The sequence below is a fragment of the Chiloscyllium plagiosum genome, unplaced genomic scaffold (assembly GCF_037043375.1).
Source record: "Chiloscyllium plagiosum isolate Xiang-an unplaced genomic scaffold, Cpla_swu_hap1 HiC_scaffold_25, whole genome shotgun sequence".
NCBI lineage: Eukaryota > Metazoa > Chordata > Chondrichthyes > Orectolobiformes > Hemiscylliidae > Chiloscyllium > Chiloscyllium plagiosum.
The window spans coordinates 10,821,445-10,838,712 of record NW_028270163.1 but is presented as its reverse complement, the minus strand read 5'-3'; the positions used below and the strand labels follow the sequence as shown (position 1 = coordinate 10,838,712).

Sequence of the window (17,268 nt, the reverse complement as noted above, 5' to 3'; positions counted from 1 at the left end):
AAGAAATTTAGATCAAATGGGTCAATGGGCTGAAAAATAGCAGATGGAATTAATTCTGGATAAATACAAGGTATTGCATTTTTCTCTAACAAACAAGGGTATTGCTTACAGAGTTAAGAGGGTCTTGGGTAGTGTTGTAGAACAAAGGGACCTAGGAATTCTGTTACATAATTCTTTGAAGTTTGCATCAGGGTGGTTAAAAAGGTGCTTGGCAGGCTTGCCTTCATTGCTCAGTTCTTTGAGTGTAGGAGTTGGGAATAATGTTGAGGTTGTACAGACATTAGTGAGGCATCCTCTGGAGTACTATGAAAAGTTCTAGTTACCCTATTATAGGAAGGATTTTAAGCTGGAGAGATTTATCAAGATGTTGCCGGGTGAGGAAGGTTTGAGTTATCAAGAAAGGCTGAATAGACTGGGACTTTTTTTTCACTGAAGGTTGAGCAGTTTCTAAAATAGTGAGAGGTACAGATAGTATTAGTGGTAGTTGTCTTTCCATTGCGTGGGGGATTTTAAGACTAGAGGGCACATTTTTTAAGATGAGAGGAGAAAGATTTAAAAAGAGGGGAACATTGTTTTACACAGGGTGATTCGTGTGCAGGATGAACTTCTTGAGGAAGTAGTGGATATAGGTACAATTACAACATTTGAAAGACATTTGGGTAAGGACATGAATAGGAAAGGTTTGGAGGGGTATGGGCCTGGAGCAGATAGGTGGGACTGGTTTAGTTTGGGATTATGTTTGGTATGGATTGGTTGGACCAAAAGGTCTGGTTCCATGCTCTATGACTCTATGAATGAGTTAAACTGCGATAAGGTAGAATTAGGCTTTGAAATTCTCAGGGTGCTAATGTGATAACCTGTATCACTAAAATAATGTCAGTATCGCATTGTTACATCTTGCTTTGTCAATATAGAGCAACTTTAGATGTGAATTTCAATTACTTGCGTGCTGCCAAATTAGAAAACTCTTACAATCAAGGCTTCACTGGTAGCAACTCGCAGCTAATTTATTTTCAGGTTCTTTAATTTTACATCTGTAAGGATATATACTCAGCACAGCATTCGTTAAAATTTGGTGAAGTGGGTTCTTACATATTTACATTGTGTGCTTTACACTTTGAGTGGTAATTAATGAAAGTGAAAGGGATATTGCTGAAGAGTTAACTGTACAGCAATAGGCCTTTCTCTTGGGATCAAGAATCTGGCACTTAAGTGGCTTTGTACAGGGACTTTCTATTCCATTCAATGCACTACACACAACAGATTCAGAACCCAACATCCTGTAAGCAACCCTAAATGGGCATGTTGTCATGCTCTCTGCTTGGGGAGCCCCCTGCCTACAATTGGGTTGATATTTAAATTGCATACTTAAGGGTTTCAACTGGCTGCAGTGCAGAAAGGCAATGTGACAAAATGGTCCTGTTCCCTTAGAAATATATCTTTGCTTCAGTAGAATGTAGCAAATTTGCTAAGTTTTCATCTGTCTGTGTGAAATTATCCATTTTGGTATCCAGGTTTTATCTTCCGAATTCAGAACTATGCCCCCCAAAAGTAGAACTAACTAAAAAGTGGAACCTGCTCTGACAAAGAGTCATTGAACTCAAAACATTAACTCTATTTTCTCTCTATAGATGTTGCCAGATCTGCTATGTTTCTTGTTTCAGATTTCCAGTATCCAAAATCCTTTGTTTATTTTAACATCAGTTTAGCTGTCTGTTAGTAGAGCATGCCCAATTTTCCATTTTCATGAAGTGTTATAACTTGATTCTGAACATAACTGTCTTTGTTTTTAGAGCGGGAAAAGGAACGACACAAAAAGAAAAGTCGAAGCATTTCCAGAAGCCGAAGCAGGGATAAAAAGCGGAGAAGTCGAAGCAGGGATAAACGCAGCAGAAGTCGAGGCGGACGAAGCAGAAGCAGAGATAAACGAAGCGGATCACGAGAGCGGAAGCGTCACAGGTAACCTGCTGTTTCTCCATGCTCGTACTTGATACATAGCATGACGTTCCATGTGCAAAGCTGCAACTACATTATTGAAAGACGCAAAGCAAAAATAAGGTGACTTGCAGGAAGAATTGATGGATTATGATTTGGGTGTGTCAAGAGCCATCAGAGAGCAACATGGAGAGGAAGAGAGTCTTTTTTTCTGGCAGTGGACAATCCATAGCAAAATGCAGGGGTCCATTTAGCTGACAGTTTGTGGGGGAAAGAAACAGGACCCTTGCAAATTTCAGTTTTACCAATTTAAATTAAGGTTTTTTAAAAAAAAATCTTCAGTTTGGAATGTTGAAGACAAATTTAGTTGATCTAATTATCTGTGCCAGAAGCCATCTGTTTTCTTCCACTCTTTACAGCTGCACCTGCCCATTACATTGAAGTACAGCTCCACCCAGCACACTAGTGAAATAACTCCACAGTGGACAGTATCCCATCACCAAGTCACCCTTTATTTACACAGAATCATAGAGATGTACAGCATGGAAACAAACCCTTCGATCCAACCTGTCCATGCCGACCAGATATCCCAACCCAATCTAGTCCCACCTACCAGCACCCAGCCCATATCCCTCCACCCTCTCTTATTCATATACCCATCCAAATGCCTCTTAAATGTTGCAATTGTACCAGCCTCCACCACATCCTTTGGCAGCTCATTCCATGCATGTACCACCCTCTATGTGAAAACGTTGCCCCTTAGGTCTCTTTTATATCTTTCCCCGCTCACCCTAAACCTATGCCCTCTAGTTCTGGACTCGCCAACCCCAGGGAAAAGACTTTGTCTATTTACCCTATCCATGCCCCTCATAATTTTGTAAACCTCTATAAGGTCACCCCTCAGCCTCCGACACTCCAAGGTAAGCAGCTCCAGCCTGTTCAGCTTCTCCCTAGGGCTCAAATCCTCCAACCCTTGTAAATCTTTTCTGAACCCTTTCAAGTTTCACAACATCTTTCCGATAGGAAAGAGACCAGAATTGTACTCAATACTCTGACCAATAGAGGAAAGCATACCAAACGCCGCCTTCACTATCCTATCTACCTGCAACTCCACTTTCAAGGAGCTATGAACTTGCACTCCAAGGTCTCCTAGTTCAGCAAACCTCCCTAGGATTAAGTGTATAAGTCCTGCTAAGATTTGCTATCCTAAAATGCAGCACCTCGCATTTATCTGAATTAAACTCCATCTGCCACTTCTCTGCCCATTGGCCCATCTGGTCAAGATCGTGTTGTGATCAAAGGTAACCCTCTTCACTGTCCACTACACCTCCAATTTTGGTATTATCTGCAAGCATACTAACTGTACCTGTTATGCTCACATCCAAATCATTTATATAAATGACAAAAAGTAGAGGACCCAGCACCGATCCTTGTGACACTCCACTGGTCACAGGCCTCCAGTCTGAAAAACTACCCTTCACCACCACCTTCTGTCTTCGACCTTTGAGCCAGTTCTGTATCCAAATGGCTAGTTCTCCCTGTATTCCATGAGATCTAACCTTGCTAATCAAACTCCCATGGGGAACCTTGTCAAACGCCTTACTGAAATTCATTCATGTGCATTGAACTTGACACTGACCCAGCTCCATCAGAGCCAGGTCTCAGTGAACAGACTCTCTGACACTCCTGTTTATATTTGTCAGCCAAAAGCTCCAATCACCTAGCTTACCTTGTAAAATCAGTATATAACTCCCCCTCAAAATCCGGGGATGTAGGCCTGTTCTTTTTCTTGTAACCTCTACTGGTCCAGTTCTGACTCTAATATGGACGGTGTGTACCGCCTCTTGTGCCAGTGTGTCTTGGAAGCAATTCTTCATCTTCAGGCAGTAATGATGTTGAGGCTGTGGCATCCGCTGTGTCCATCTTAAAGTGTGAGGTTTCTTCAGTAGACGGCGGGGGAGAACCTACTGATTCTGGCAGCCTTTACAGCTGTCCTGAGGGGCCAGGTATGTTTTGCTGCTGTCCCATTTGAGAGTTTGCAGTTTTCATATTGTCACTGTTTGTTCACGACTGCCTCACTGACCTGAATTTGTGTGTCACGGGACCTGACCTTGCATCACCCATACCTCTTACCCAAGCAGGGTTTTGATACCAAACTTCATTCCGTGGAATACACAGTCTCTCTTGTGTCCAGCATTGACAATCCTGATTCTGTCTGTGCATCCCCCCTGCCACCACCATGAGAGGGCTGGCATAGTTGACCTGTATCTGTGTGCAGGGGGTTACCTGGCCACTCCCTTAAAGTGGGGGAGCTGCTGGTGGTAAGTTCTGTCCTTGTTTGCACTCTAGGCACTGCCCCACCAATGCAGCTATGTCTGCATTCAATCCTGGGCACCAGATATAGCTTCTCGCCAACATCTTCACTTTGGACACCACTGGAAGACCCTGGTGGAGTTTAGCCAGAATCCTCTACTCGGGATGATCGCTTTTGCTCCCTATAGTAAAATACCATCTCTGGTCTGGTCTTTCCAGGTTCAGAAACATTTCAGTCCTGGTTGTGAAGGCTCTTTGGTTTCCCCCATCACCACCAGCTGTTGTAGTTTTGCCAGGACCAGATTTTTTTTTGTGTGTCCACAATCTAATATTGTCAGTGGTGACTGGAAGGGTGTCCAGAAAGTTTAAAACCAGAACATTGGTGGCACAACTGGTGATGTCTACCAGCAGGAGGTGGCTCAAGGTATCTACATTTGCTACTTGGCCTCCCAGACATTGTGGTCTGGGCATATTTGCACACTGCATCAATCAAAGTCCAGGAAGCATATGCTATTGGGCATTCCTTTCTATCGGGCTACCTGTGAGCCAACACTACCTTGATGCCACACAAGGAGAAGACATATGTTAGCACCAGATTTCGCTTAGGATCATAGTGTGCCAACACCTTAGACAATGATAACTGTTTCTTCACTTCTCTAAAAACTACATCTTGGCTGTGAGACCATTTTCAAGGCTGACCCTTTTTGAATATTAGGTGAGGTGTGTTAGGATGGAAGCCAGGTTATATATGAACTTTCTGTAATAATTCACTAATCCAAGGAAATTCCTAATGTCCATTACAGACATGGGAGTCGGGACACCTTTGATTGCCCTCATTTTCCTCTTCCAATGGGTGTAACCTAGTCTTGTTGATTCCATAGCCCAGGTAGGTCACTTGACATCCCTGGAACATGCATTTTTTTCCCTTCTTAGATATATGTCTCCCTGGGAGAAACATACAAGCACTTTGTCTAAGCGCTCCAAACTGGCCTTCCCAGTTATTAGCACCTTGTACGGATTAGTGTTGGGTCACCTTGAACATGTATTTGTAGAACGGGAAGAGATGGCAAAGTTCTCAATGAATATTTCTCATGTGTTTACCATGGACAAAGACATGAAGACTTGGGAACTTGGGGAAGTTTGTGGTCATATTTCACAGTACAGGAGGTGTTGGAGGTATTCAAATGTATGCAGGTGGATAAATCTCCTGGTCCTGACCAGATATATCCAAGAACACTGCAAGACGCTAGAGAAGAAATTGAGGTGGGCCTGGTTAATATTTTTGCATCATCGTTAGCCACGTGTGAGGTCCTGGAAGACTGGAGGGTCGCAAAGGTTGCAAAGAAAAGGATGGGAACTTTGGACCAGTAAGCTTAACATTTGTGGATAAGTTACTTAAGATTCTGAGAGATAAGATATGCATGCACTTGGAAAGTAGTCAGATTATGAATCGTCAGCATGGCTTTGTGAGTGGGAGATCATACCTCAAATTTGTTAGAGTTCTTTGAATTGACCAGAAAGGTGGTTGAGGGCAGGGCAGTAGACATAGTCTATATGGATTTCAGTAAGGCCTTTAATAAGGTTCCAAGTGGTAGGCTGCTCTGGAAAGTTGGAACAAATGGAATCCAATGCGAGCTAGCAAATTGGATATACAGTTGTCTTGATGGTAGGAAGCAGAGGGTAATAGTGGAAGGTTGCTTGTTGGACTGTAACTAGTGGACTGCCTCGGGGGTCAATGGGAGTAAATAAAAAGCAAGAAACAACTGAGCAGTGTAGCACGAGATGAGTGCAAATCAGGTAGTGATTTTAAAAGGTGTGAATGTTTGAAAACAAAGGTTCTTCTGGCAGAGGTATCAGGCTTCAAAACGAAGGTGTAAAACTAACATAAGGATACTTTAATTGAATGCTCACAGCATTTGAAACAAAGTAGATGAGTTGATGGCACAAATCATTGTGAATTGGCGTGATTTAGTGACCATTACATGGTTGCAGGGTGGCCATGACTGTGGATTGAATATTCAGGGACAGGGCTTAGAAGGACAGAAAGAATAGGGAAGTATTGTTGCTCTGGTATTTAAGGATGACATCAGGGAGGTAATGAGAGATGATATAGGTTCTGTGGAGAAAATGTTTGAATCAATATGAGTGGAAAGTCATAGATGTAATCCGTAGGCCGTGAAATAATAACATCATGGTCGGGCAGGTAATAAACAAAAAAAATCTGATGCATGTAAAAATAGTATGGCAATTATGGAGGATTTAAATCTACGTATTGATGGATCAAACCAAGTTGGTTAAAGCAGGCTTGAGGAGAAGTTCATAGAATGTATCAGCAATAGTTTGTCACATAGTATGTAATGGATTTCAGTAAGGCCTTTAATAAGGTCCTGTGTAACAAAGTAGGAATAATTGGCGATCTTCAAATTAGGGATCCTCTCCAGGAGCGATCACAGTATTGAGAAAGTGTATAGGGTATGAGCAGGTAGGGAAAGAGTTAAATTTTGAGTTTTGTGAAACATGAGGTTCAGCTGAGCATGACTCAGATCAGATAAGGACTTGCAATTAACAGTGGGGTGCTGGAGGCAAAGGTAATGGGTTAACAAGGTGGAAAAGCATTCATAATGTAGAGCCATTAGACAATATTGGAAGCATTCAGTATGTCAGGTCAGTTTAACTAGGTGAAAAGTATTCATTATGTGAAGCCAATTAAGATTAAGAACATTCATTATGTAACAGCAGATGGCTAAATCTTTACTGTTGCTCACTGATTGTAATGGTCACCCAATCGATATGTATGTTGCCTTATCTGGATGCTCCTCCCTGTAAAATGATTATATAATTCATTAAGGAACTGCTATTCCAGAGAAGACCAGGAACCCATGTCCCTGCGCACATGGGCAATCGTTCTCTCTCCCTCCAGGGCCCTGAATAAAGATGAAGGAGGTAAAGCTATACTGTATCCCTGAGGGTTTTGCTTCAAGTGAGGTGGGGGGGGGGGGAGAGCAGGATGACAATATGGTTGAATTTAAAGTACAGATGAAGGGTGAGAAAGTAAAATCCAACAGCACAGTCTGATGTATAAACAAAGGGAATTACAATGGGATGAGGCAGGAATTGGATATGGTGGACTGGGAGCAAAGTCTATATGGTCAGGACAATTGAGGAACAGTGAGGACTTTCAAAACGGTTTTTCACTGCTCAGCACTTCCAGTGAAAAGGAAGTACTGAATATGGGAGTTGGGAGGTCATGTTGCAGCTGTACAGGACATTGGTTAGGTCACTTTTGGAATATTGCGTGCAGTTCTGGTCTCCTTCCTATTGGAAAGATGTTGTGAAACTTGAAAAGGTTCAGATGAGATTTGCAAGGATGTTGCCAGGTTTGGAGGATTTGAGCTATATGGAGAGGCGGAATAGGCTGGGGCTGTTTTTCTTGGAGCGTCAGAGGCTGAGGAATGACCTTATAGAGGTTTATAAAATCATGAGGGGCATAGATAGGATAAATAGACAAAGTCTTGTCCCTGGGGTCGGGGAGTCCAGAACTAGAGGGCACAGGTATAGGGTGAGAAGAAAGATATAAAAGGGACCTAAGGGGCAACTTTTTCATGCAGAGGGTGGTACGTGTATGGAATGAGCTAACAGAGGAAGTGTGGACGCTGATACAATTACAGCATTTAAAAGGCATCTGGATGGGTATGTGAATAGGTAGGGTTTAGAGGGATATTGGCCAAGTGCTGGCAAACGGGACTAAATTAGGTAGGGATATCTGGTTGGCAAGGATGAGTTGGACTGAAGGGTCTGTTTCCGTGCTGTACATATCTATGACTTTAAGAAAAGGGATAATTGGGCATTGTAAACCAAGGAAATAAAGGAGTGTATCAAATTGAAAGCAAATGTATGTAAAGTGGCAAAGAGTAGTGGAGAAAGTGGGGATTAGGAAATCTTTAAAGGTCAAGGTGCTGCACAAGAGGCTGCTGCATAAGATAAACATGTAAAGTATTATCACGGATAGCAGATTGGTTGACTAACAAGAAGCATAGAGTGAGGATAACTGGGTTCAATTCCCACCTCAGGCGACTGACTGTGTGGAGTTTGCACATTCTCCCCATGTCTGCGTGGGTTTCCTCCGGGTGCTCCGGTTTCCTCCCACACTCCCAAAAATGTGCAGGTCAGGTGAATTGACCATGCTAAATTGCCTGTAGTGTTAGGAGCAGGGGTAAATGTAGGGGAATGGGTCTGGGTGGATTACGCTTCGGCGGGTCGGTGTGGACTTGGTGGGCCGAAGGGCCTGTTTCCAGTAATCTTAAAAAAAAGATCAGTGATGGTCTTATTGAATGATGGAGCAGCCTCAACGGGCCAGATGGCCTCTTCCTTCTCTTTCTTATGTTCTTATTTACACATGCTTAGTACTTGACACTGGTCAAGCTTCCTCAGAGCCAGCTCTGAAGTGAGCAGAACCTCTGACACTCCTGTTTATCTCGGTCAGCCAGGGTTCCCTGATTGGAACCCCAATCAAGGAACTCTTATTCTGTGATCCATCTCATTACAATCACAACACTAGTTCAGTAGGTAAATACTACTGAAAGGAGGCATTGCAGTCATACTGAATGCCAATATAGTGTGTTTCACCTTGTGTACACCAATTTCCATTGTGTCAGTCCTCAAACATACAACCATGTAATGATTATGTTTAACTCATCTGAGTGATATTTAAGTCTCAGGATTTTGGTCATACCTCAAAATCGCACCCAGAGCCTGGGGTCATCCCAGCATTTAAATTAATGGCCCTCTAAGCATATTATGGTTAAGAATTCTGACCAGTTGAAAGATTTGGGTTTCTGTGTCATCGTGTTGAGTCTTTATAATAAAATCAACTGGTTAAAATTCTTAATTAGTATTGCTAACCCTAATGTAATCCTCTAGCCCAGAAATGATTTGTGCATTTCATACTCAGTTGGATGAAATAACTGATAGTTAAGGGCTAGTATTCCTGGGTACTGGTGTCAAAGCAAGACAGTAATTTTCTCACATACAACAAAGTGGCAGCAAATCTCCACTCAATCTTCAGTGCATCCTGATATGATGATATACTTGGAGATAAAAGCAATTTGTAGACCTTGAATCCAATTGTGAACCTGTTAGCAAAGTGTAAATTGCTCAGTTATTACACTTTTGATGAGAGGCTGTACAGTCTTTGTGAAAGTGGCTGCTCTAAGTATGTAGAGGAGTTATAGGAGATTCTGATGGATAGATGTGTCAAGCTGGTTGCTGCTCAGCATTAGAACAGATAATGCCCCCTAATGTCATCTATTTTGGCTGAATCAGAACAGAGAGCTCTATCCAAGGGGAAGTATTTTTGATAGTACTTGGTGAAATCTAAGTGAACTGCTACAATCTCCATTGCAGTAACCATTCTCATTAAAATGATTACAAAAGACTTGTATCCAAGAACTTGGGAATTACACAGAAGAAATTGACCATCTCCTAAAACAGAGTTCGGCAGGATAGCTACATGAAGTATTAGTTTAAAGCAGTACTTACCTTTTACAGAATGTTGTTTGTGAGCAACGTGCGTTATATTCCATTTGTTCCAAATATGTTTTCTTCAAGACCAGAATGTTCCCTGAGGTTTATGGAAGGTATGTATATCAAATTTTATATGATAATACTAAATATAGTAACAATTTTAATTGTCCTCCATAAAGTATACTGGACACCAAAGATTCCATGGTGCCTACCTACCATTCTCTTGGGTGCATTTCTTTATTCCTAGATTATCTATAATTTAGAGTAATATTAATGGGGGGTTTTAGCTTTACTATAGGTTGGGAGAGTCACTCACCAGTCGGAAGGATTAAGAGTTTCTGGAGTCTGTCATGGATAGTTTCCTCCAGCAATATGTCCTGGCTTCCACAAGGAGTCTAGCAATACTGGATTTAGTATTGAGCTGGATTTAATTAGTAACCTAATTGTGCATGAACCTTTATCAAATAGTGATCGTAGCATGATTGAGCTCAATGTAACATTTAAAAGCAAACAGCATTAATCAGCTGTTAGAATTTTTAGATTCAGGTACGGACAACTTGAGACAACATGAGACAGAGAGTCCACAGTAAAGAGGGCAATAACGTGAAAGGCCATGGAATTGAGGGATAATTACTGACATGGCTGGGAAATTGGTTGAGTGGTAGGTGACAGAAACTAAGGATTTGGGTCAGTCCTCCAATTTGGCTGGATGTGACCAGTGGTGTCCCATGAGGATCTGTGTTAGGGCCTCAGTTATTCACATTACTTTCTATGGCATTATCCAACTTGTTAATAAATAATGTGTCCAAATTTCCTTATGAAGCAAAGTGAGATTGCATTACAGATAGTGTAGATGATAACATAAAATTACAAAGGGATATTGATAAACTAAGTGGATGGGCAAAATGATAGCAAATGGAGTTCAATATAAGCAAATGAGAGGTTAGCAATTTTAGATTGAAAAAGGATACTTTCTAAATGGCATGAAGTTAAATAAAGTGGACGATGAAAGTGACTTGGGTGTTCAGGTGCATAGATATTTAAAATGTCATAAACAAGTGCAGAAGATGAAAGCTGTTTGAATACTGGCCTTATATTTAGAGGGCTGGAGTATAAGGATGCAGAGTTATGCTGAAGTTATACAAAGTCTTGGTTAGACTTTTGTTTGAGTACTGATAGTAGATCTTGGCACCACATCTCAAGAAGGATATATTGGCCTTGGAGGAAGTACAATATAGGTTTACTTAAGAATAATAGCTGGGCGCCCTACCTGGTATCAACCTACACACTGGAAATGTCAAGGGCACAAACTGCCCTGTTACAAAGCCTTCCTTATTATCATCTAGGAGCTAGATTAGAGCTGTTTCCTGGATCAATGAAGCAACAGTCTGACATAGTCATGTTTGTGGAATTTATACCTTGCTGACAATGTCAGACCCTGCAATCACTGTCTCTGGATATAGCCTTGTTACGCAGGCAGAGCAGACCAGCAGGCGTGGCAACACAGTGGTGTACAATCAGGAGGGAGTTGGCCTGGGAGTCCTCATCATTGATTCCGGACTCCATGAAGTCTCATGGTATCAGGTTAAACATGGAAAAGGAAATCTGCTGATTACCACATACCATAGAATTGTAGAGTCCGACACTGCAAAAAGAGGCCATTCGGCCCATCATGTCTAAACTGACCCTCCGAAGAGCATCCTACAGGGACCCCTCACCTATGCCAGTAACCCTGCATTTACCATCCACCTCACTTGCACATTTTTGGGCAATGGGAAGAAACCTGAGCACTTGGCAGAAACCCGTGCAGACACAGGGAGAAAGTGCAAATTCCACACAAATGATCATAGAGGTGTAAAGTACAGCACAGAAACAGACCCTTCGATCCAACTTGTCCATGCTGACCAGATATCTGAGAGAAGTCTAGTCCTATTTTACAGCATTTGACCCATATCCCTCTAAACCCTTCCTATTCATATACCCATCCTGGTGCCTTTTAAATGTTGTAATTGTGTACCAGCCATCACCACTTCCTCTGGCAGCTTGCCCAAGGCAGGGATTGAACCAAGGTCCCTGGCATTGTGAGGCACCAGAGCCTCTGCGGCGTGTCGCCATCCTCACTTAACTGATGAGTTAGTGTTTCTTCATGTTGGACAACACCTGGAGGAAGCATGGAGGGTGGTAATATTGCAAAATTACTATGGGTAGGGAATTTCAATGTCCATGCCAAGATTGGTTCAGCAGCTACACGACTGATCTCATTGGGTCCTAAAGGGTGTAGATGTTCGACTGAGTCTGTGGCAAGTGTTGACGAATCAACAAGACGGAAAAGTTTCACCTCATCCGTGGTAATCAGCAGATTTCCTTTTCCATGTTTAACCTGATACCATGAGACTTCATGGAGTCCGGAATCAATGATGAGGACTCCCAGGCCAACTCCCTCCTGATTGTACTGGCTGCTGGCTACAGATCTAACTGTCCATAATAATTTTAGTAAGAGTGAACACCGCACAATCCTTGTGGTGATGAAGTCTCATCTTCACATTGAGAATCCCCTCCATTATGTTGTGTGGCATTGTGCTAAATGGGACAGACTTCAAACAGATCTAGTGATTCGAAACTAGGCATCTATTAGGCGCTGTGGGCCAGCAACAGCAGAACTGTACTCTCTGCTAATTCGTGGTCCAACCCCCCTCACCCAATTCAATCATTACCATCAAGCCAAATAAATCAACCTTGGTTCAATGGTGGGTGCAGGAGTACATGCCGGAAACAGTACTAGGCATAGCTAAAAATGATGTACGAACCTGATGAAGCCACCAAACAGGACGATTTGCCAGACAGCAAGTGATAGGCAGAGCTAAGTGATTCCACAACCAATGGATCAGATCTAAGCTCTGAAGTCCTGCCACATCCAGTTGTGGATAGTTAAACAACTTACTGCTCAACACAACAGTGCAAAAGATAAGTCTGAGGCATTCACAGCAGTCTTCAGCTAGAAGTACATAGCGCATGATCCGTCGCAGCCTCCTGCATTGGTATCCAGCATCACAGGTGCCAGTCATCAACCACTTAATTTCACTGCACATGTATTAAGAAATGGTTGGAGGCACTGGATACTTCAAAGATAGTGGACCCGAACAACATTCCGGCTAGACTAGTGCTTTAGAACTTTCAACTCCCCAAGCCAAGTGTTTCAGTACTAGCATCTACTTAACACTGTGGAAAGTTCCCCAGATGTGTTCTGTACACAAAAAGCAAGGCAAATCCAAACCCCATCATTCGGAAGATGTCATCAACAATTCTATCAAGCAGCACTTGCTTAGCAACAACCTTCTCACTGATACTCAGTTTGGGTTCCACCAGGGCCACCCAACTCCTGACCTCATTACAGCCTGCGTTCAAACCTGGATAAAAGAGTTGAATTCGAGAGGTGAGGTGAGAATGACAGCCCTTGATATAAAGGTTGTGTTTGACTAAGTGTGGCATCAAAGAGCTCCAATAAAACTGGAATCAGTGGGACTGGGGGCAAACTCTGCTTGGAGCCATATCCAGCACATAAGATGGTTGTGGTTGTTGGAGGTCAATCATCTCAGCTCTGTGATATCTCTGTGGAAGTTCCTCTGGATCTTATAGTTAAATTGTGTTCACCTCCCCTCAGAGACCTGAACCTTATTGACAAATATGGGAGGGGAAACACACAATTCATGCACCAGAGAGTTAGAGGGGCTTCGAGGGAGATAAACTCCCAGAAAGTGATGGTGGAATCAACTCTGCTCACTGTCTCATTTCAGACTGGAATCATCCTGAATCGAGACAAATGAATGGACATCAGAAAACAGGGGACGGTGTTGGGAATTTTTTTTTTGTCTTTGCACAATGCCTAACTTGGCAGAAACTCATTAAAAAATCAGGAGGATTTCTGCCTGTGCAGGGAAACCCCAGTGGATTTCTAATTCATTGTCTCCCCACTCAGCCATGATTACAAAACTTCAGAGTAGTTTTCTATGCCCAACCATCTTCCAGCTGCCCTATCAATGATCTTCCCTCTGTCTTGAGGTTAGCGGTGGGAATGTTCGTCAAATCATGACAACATTCAGCATCATTCATGATTCCTCATACTGAAGCAGTCTGTGTTCAAATGCAACAGACCTGAACAGTATCCAGGCTTAGACTTACAGGTGGCAAGTAACATTCATGTCATAGAAATGCCAGACAATAACTAAGAGGCAATCTAACTATTGCCCCTTGACATTCAGTGGAGTTACCATCACTGAATTCCCCCACTGTCAACATATTAGGGATTGCCATTGACCAGAAACACAACTGAACTAGTTACATAAGTATAGTGAGTACAACAGCAGGTCAGAGGCTAGGAACACTGCAGCAAGTAACTCACCTCTTGCCTCCCCAAGGCATTATCTACAAGGCACAAGTCGGGAGTGTGATGGAATGCTCCTCACTTCCCTGGCTGAATGTAGCTCCAACAACACTCGTGAAGTTTGACACAATCCATTTTAAAGCAGCCCACTTGATTGGCACTACAACCAAGAGAATCCACTCCTTTCCCAACGGAAGCTCAGTGAGTACTGTCTACAAACTGCATTGATGATCTTTAGACAGCACCTTCCAACCCAAGACCACTACCATCTAAAAGGGCAAGGACAGCAGATACATGGGAATACTACCATGTCGTCCTGTTCCCCCTTCAGTCGAAGCAAAACGTTCAGAGACACAGTTCTTTTACTTTTTATTCCAGGTCCGAGAGAGAGAACAATTGTCCATGTGCATAGAGACATGAGTTCATGGTTTTCTCTTGAACAACAGCTTCTCAATGAGTTACATAGTCATTTTACAGGGAGGAGATCCAGCTATGGCAACATACACATTAATAAGGTGACCATTACAATCAACAAGTATCGATAGCAAAGGTCAAGCTCTTTACTGTTATACAATAGGTGTTTTTAACATTAACTTGACTCATACAATGGATACTTTTCCCCTTGTTAGCAGACCATGCGTGCTGAATGCTTTCAATATTGTTAAATGGCTGTACATAATGACTGCTTTTCCACCTTGTTAACCCATTACCGTAGCCTCCAGCACCCCATTGTTAACTGATTTTTTTTAATCTGAGTCATACTGAGCTGAATCTCTTATTTCACAAAACTCCAGACTTAACTCTTTCCCTGCATGCTTATACCCTATACACGTTCTCAACCAATTGCAAGTTTCCCTCCAAGCCACTCAGCATCTTGACTTAGAAATATATTCCTTTATTAACACTGTGTTAGACCCCCGGAATTCTCTTCCCTAACGTCATTGTGGATCTACCTGTAGCACATGGGCTGCAGTATTCAAGAAGGTAGCTTGCCACCACCTTCTCAAGGGCAATTAGAATGGTTAATAAATCCTGGTCAGCCAGTGACACTCCTGTCCCACAAGTGAATGTGAAAAAAAACTTCAGAGGTTAAGTTACACAAATTAGAGCTGTTTTGTCTCAAATTTAGAAGGCTCAAAGGTGATCTGATCAAAGTCTTCAAGATATTAACAGGAAATGACAGAGTAGATAAAGATGAATTATTTCCAGTGATTGGGGATTCTAGAACAAGGGGGAATAGTCTGAGAACTGGGGCCAGACCATTCAGGAGAGAAATTAGGGAGCACTTCTATACATCAAAGGGTGGCAGATGTTTGAAATTCTCTTCCACAAATGGCGATGGATGTCTGATCTGTTAATTTTAAATGTGAGGTAAATGAACTTTAATTTTTCAAAGATATTAAGGGATATGGGCCAAAGGCGGGTACATGGAGTTAGGTCACAGATCAGCTATGATCTCATAGAATGGTGGAACAGGCTCAAGGGCTGAATGGCCCACACCTGTTCCTATGCTGTTTCTCTGAGACAGTGGTGGTGAGATTTGCTAAAGAAGAATTTATTACAGGATTGAAGACTTACTTTTAAATTTACCATTTCAATGAAATTCTGTAGCATGTGATGAATATTTTAAGCACAGATCAAACTGACTCCTGCTTGGGTGTCATGTAACTTCTGATGTTTCAGTAGCATGCATTTCCCTTCGAAAGCATTAAACATTGCAAGTTTTGTTTGTTATCTTCCTACAGTCGGTCTCCCCGTCGGTCTCGCAGAAAGAAGCCCTACAGATACTGGGATGTGCCTCCTCCAGGTTTTGAGCACATCACCCCAATGCAGTACAAAGCAATGCAAGGTATATTCTTTCAATTTATTATTTTGAATTTATTAAGAACAAAGATTGTTACATGATGCTCTGACTTCTGTGATGTTGCTTTTAGTGAACACATCCATATCTCTCTCTCTCTTTCTTAGCTGCAGGTCAGATTCCTGCCACAGCGCTTTTAGCGACTTCCACAGTAGGTGGTGTGACTATCACACCAACGCAAGTTCCAATCATTGGTAGCCAAATGACCAGGCAAGCCAGGCGACTGTATGTTGGGAACATACCTTTTGGTGTCACAGAGGCAAGTGCAAAGTTTAATTTTACCGTCGTAATGTTGGTTTGACTAATTGACACAAAAATAATAGTTCTCATTAAAATAACCTACAAGAATATGCCATGTGTATGGGTCAAGGCTTTGGAGGAAATGCTGGAGGAACACATTTGTGAGCACTAGAGGTTGAAAGGCTCAGTTTGTGGCATTTTTAACTGAGAAATCGAATAAAGGTTAGGCTTCGTGGCTTCCTGATCTTGTCAGGGTTAAACCTAAGTGAAATGTTACAATAATAGGAACCATTGTAAAGAAAGAAAAATGTGCATTTTTATAGTGAAGTTCAGAGTGTTGGGACATTTCCAAGTACTTTCTTTGAAGTTGAACTGCATTTTATTGTTAGAAACATAACTGTCCATTGGTATGCACTAAATTGGCCAAGGCACCAGGAAAACTTCCCTGTTCAAATTAGCATCTCCTCATGTAAAAGCAGATTAAAATCATAGGACCCTTACAGTGTGGAAGCAGGCCGTTCAGCCCATCGAGTCCACACCACCCCTCTGAAGAGCATCCCCACCCAGATTTACCCCCTATCCTATCCCTTGATCTTCCCATGGCTAATCCACCTAGCCTGCACATCTCTGGAGATATGGGCGATTTAGCATGGCTAATTCACCGAATTTGCACATCTTTGGACTATGGGAGAAAACTGGAGCACCCAGAGGACACCCATGCAATTGTGCAAGACTCTTTGGACTGTGCTAAAATGTCATCCTCGATTCCTTGCTGAAGTCTCTGGCGATGGACTTGAAACCATGGTTTCAGAGATGTGAAGGCTGCTACTGAACCAAGGCTTGCACTTGAAGGAGTATAGGTAGGTGGAGAATTGGATTGATTTAGGGAAGGAATTCCAGAGCATGGACACAGTACAGCTAAAGACAAAGATTTGAATGGTGGAATCAAAGATTGAAGAGGAGAGTCAGAGGATTAAAAAATTGTGGCTGGAGGAGGCTGAGGATAGGGAAATAA

At 42.3% G+C, this 17,268-nt stretch overlaps 1 protein-coding gene across 4 annotated transcripts in view; it reads left to right on the top strand.

Moving 5' to 3' along the window:
- Positions 1 to 17,268, top strand: part of LOC122562014 (splicing factor U2AF 65 kDa subunit-like) — a 54,322-nt gene that overhangs the window by 9,085 nt on the left and 27,969 nt on the right. For 3 of the 4 annotated variants that reach the window (XM_043714407.2, XM_043714409.2, XM_043714408.2), the window contains exons 2-4: positions 1,794 to 1,959; positions 15,898 to 16,001; positions 16,121 to 16,272. In XM_043714407.2, the coding sequence (XP_043570342.1) occupies positions 1,794 to 1,959; positions 15,898 to 16,001; positions 16,121 to 16,272 (422 nt within the window). Of the gene's footprint in view, positions 1 to 1,793; positions 1,960 to 15,897; positions 16,002 to 16,120; positions 16,277 to 17,268 lie in introns of all 4 variants that reach the window. The other variant, XM_088000449.1, reaches the window with a different exon arrangement.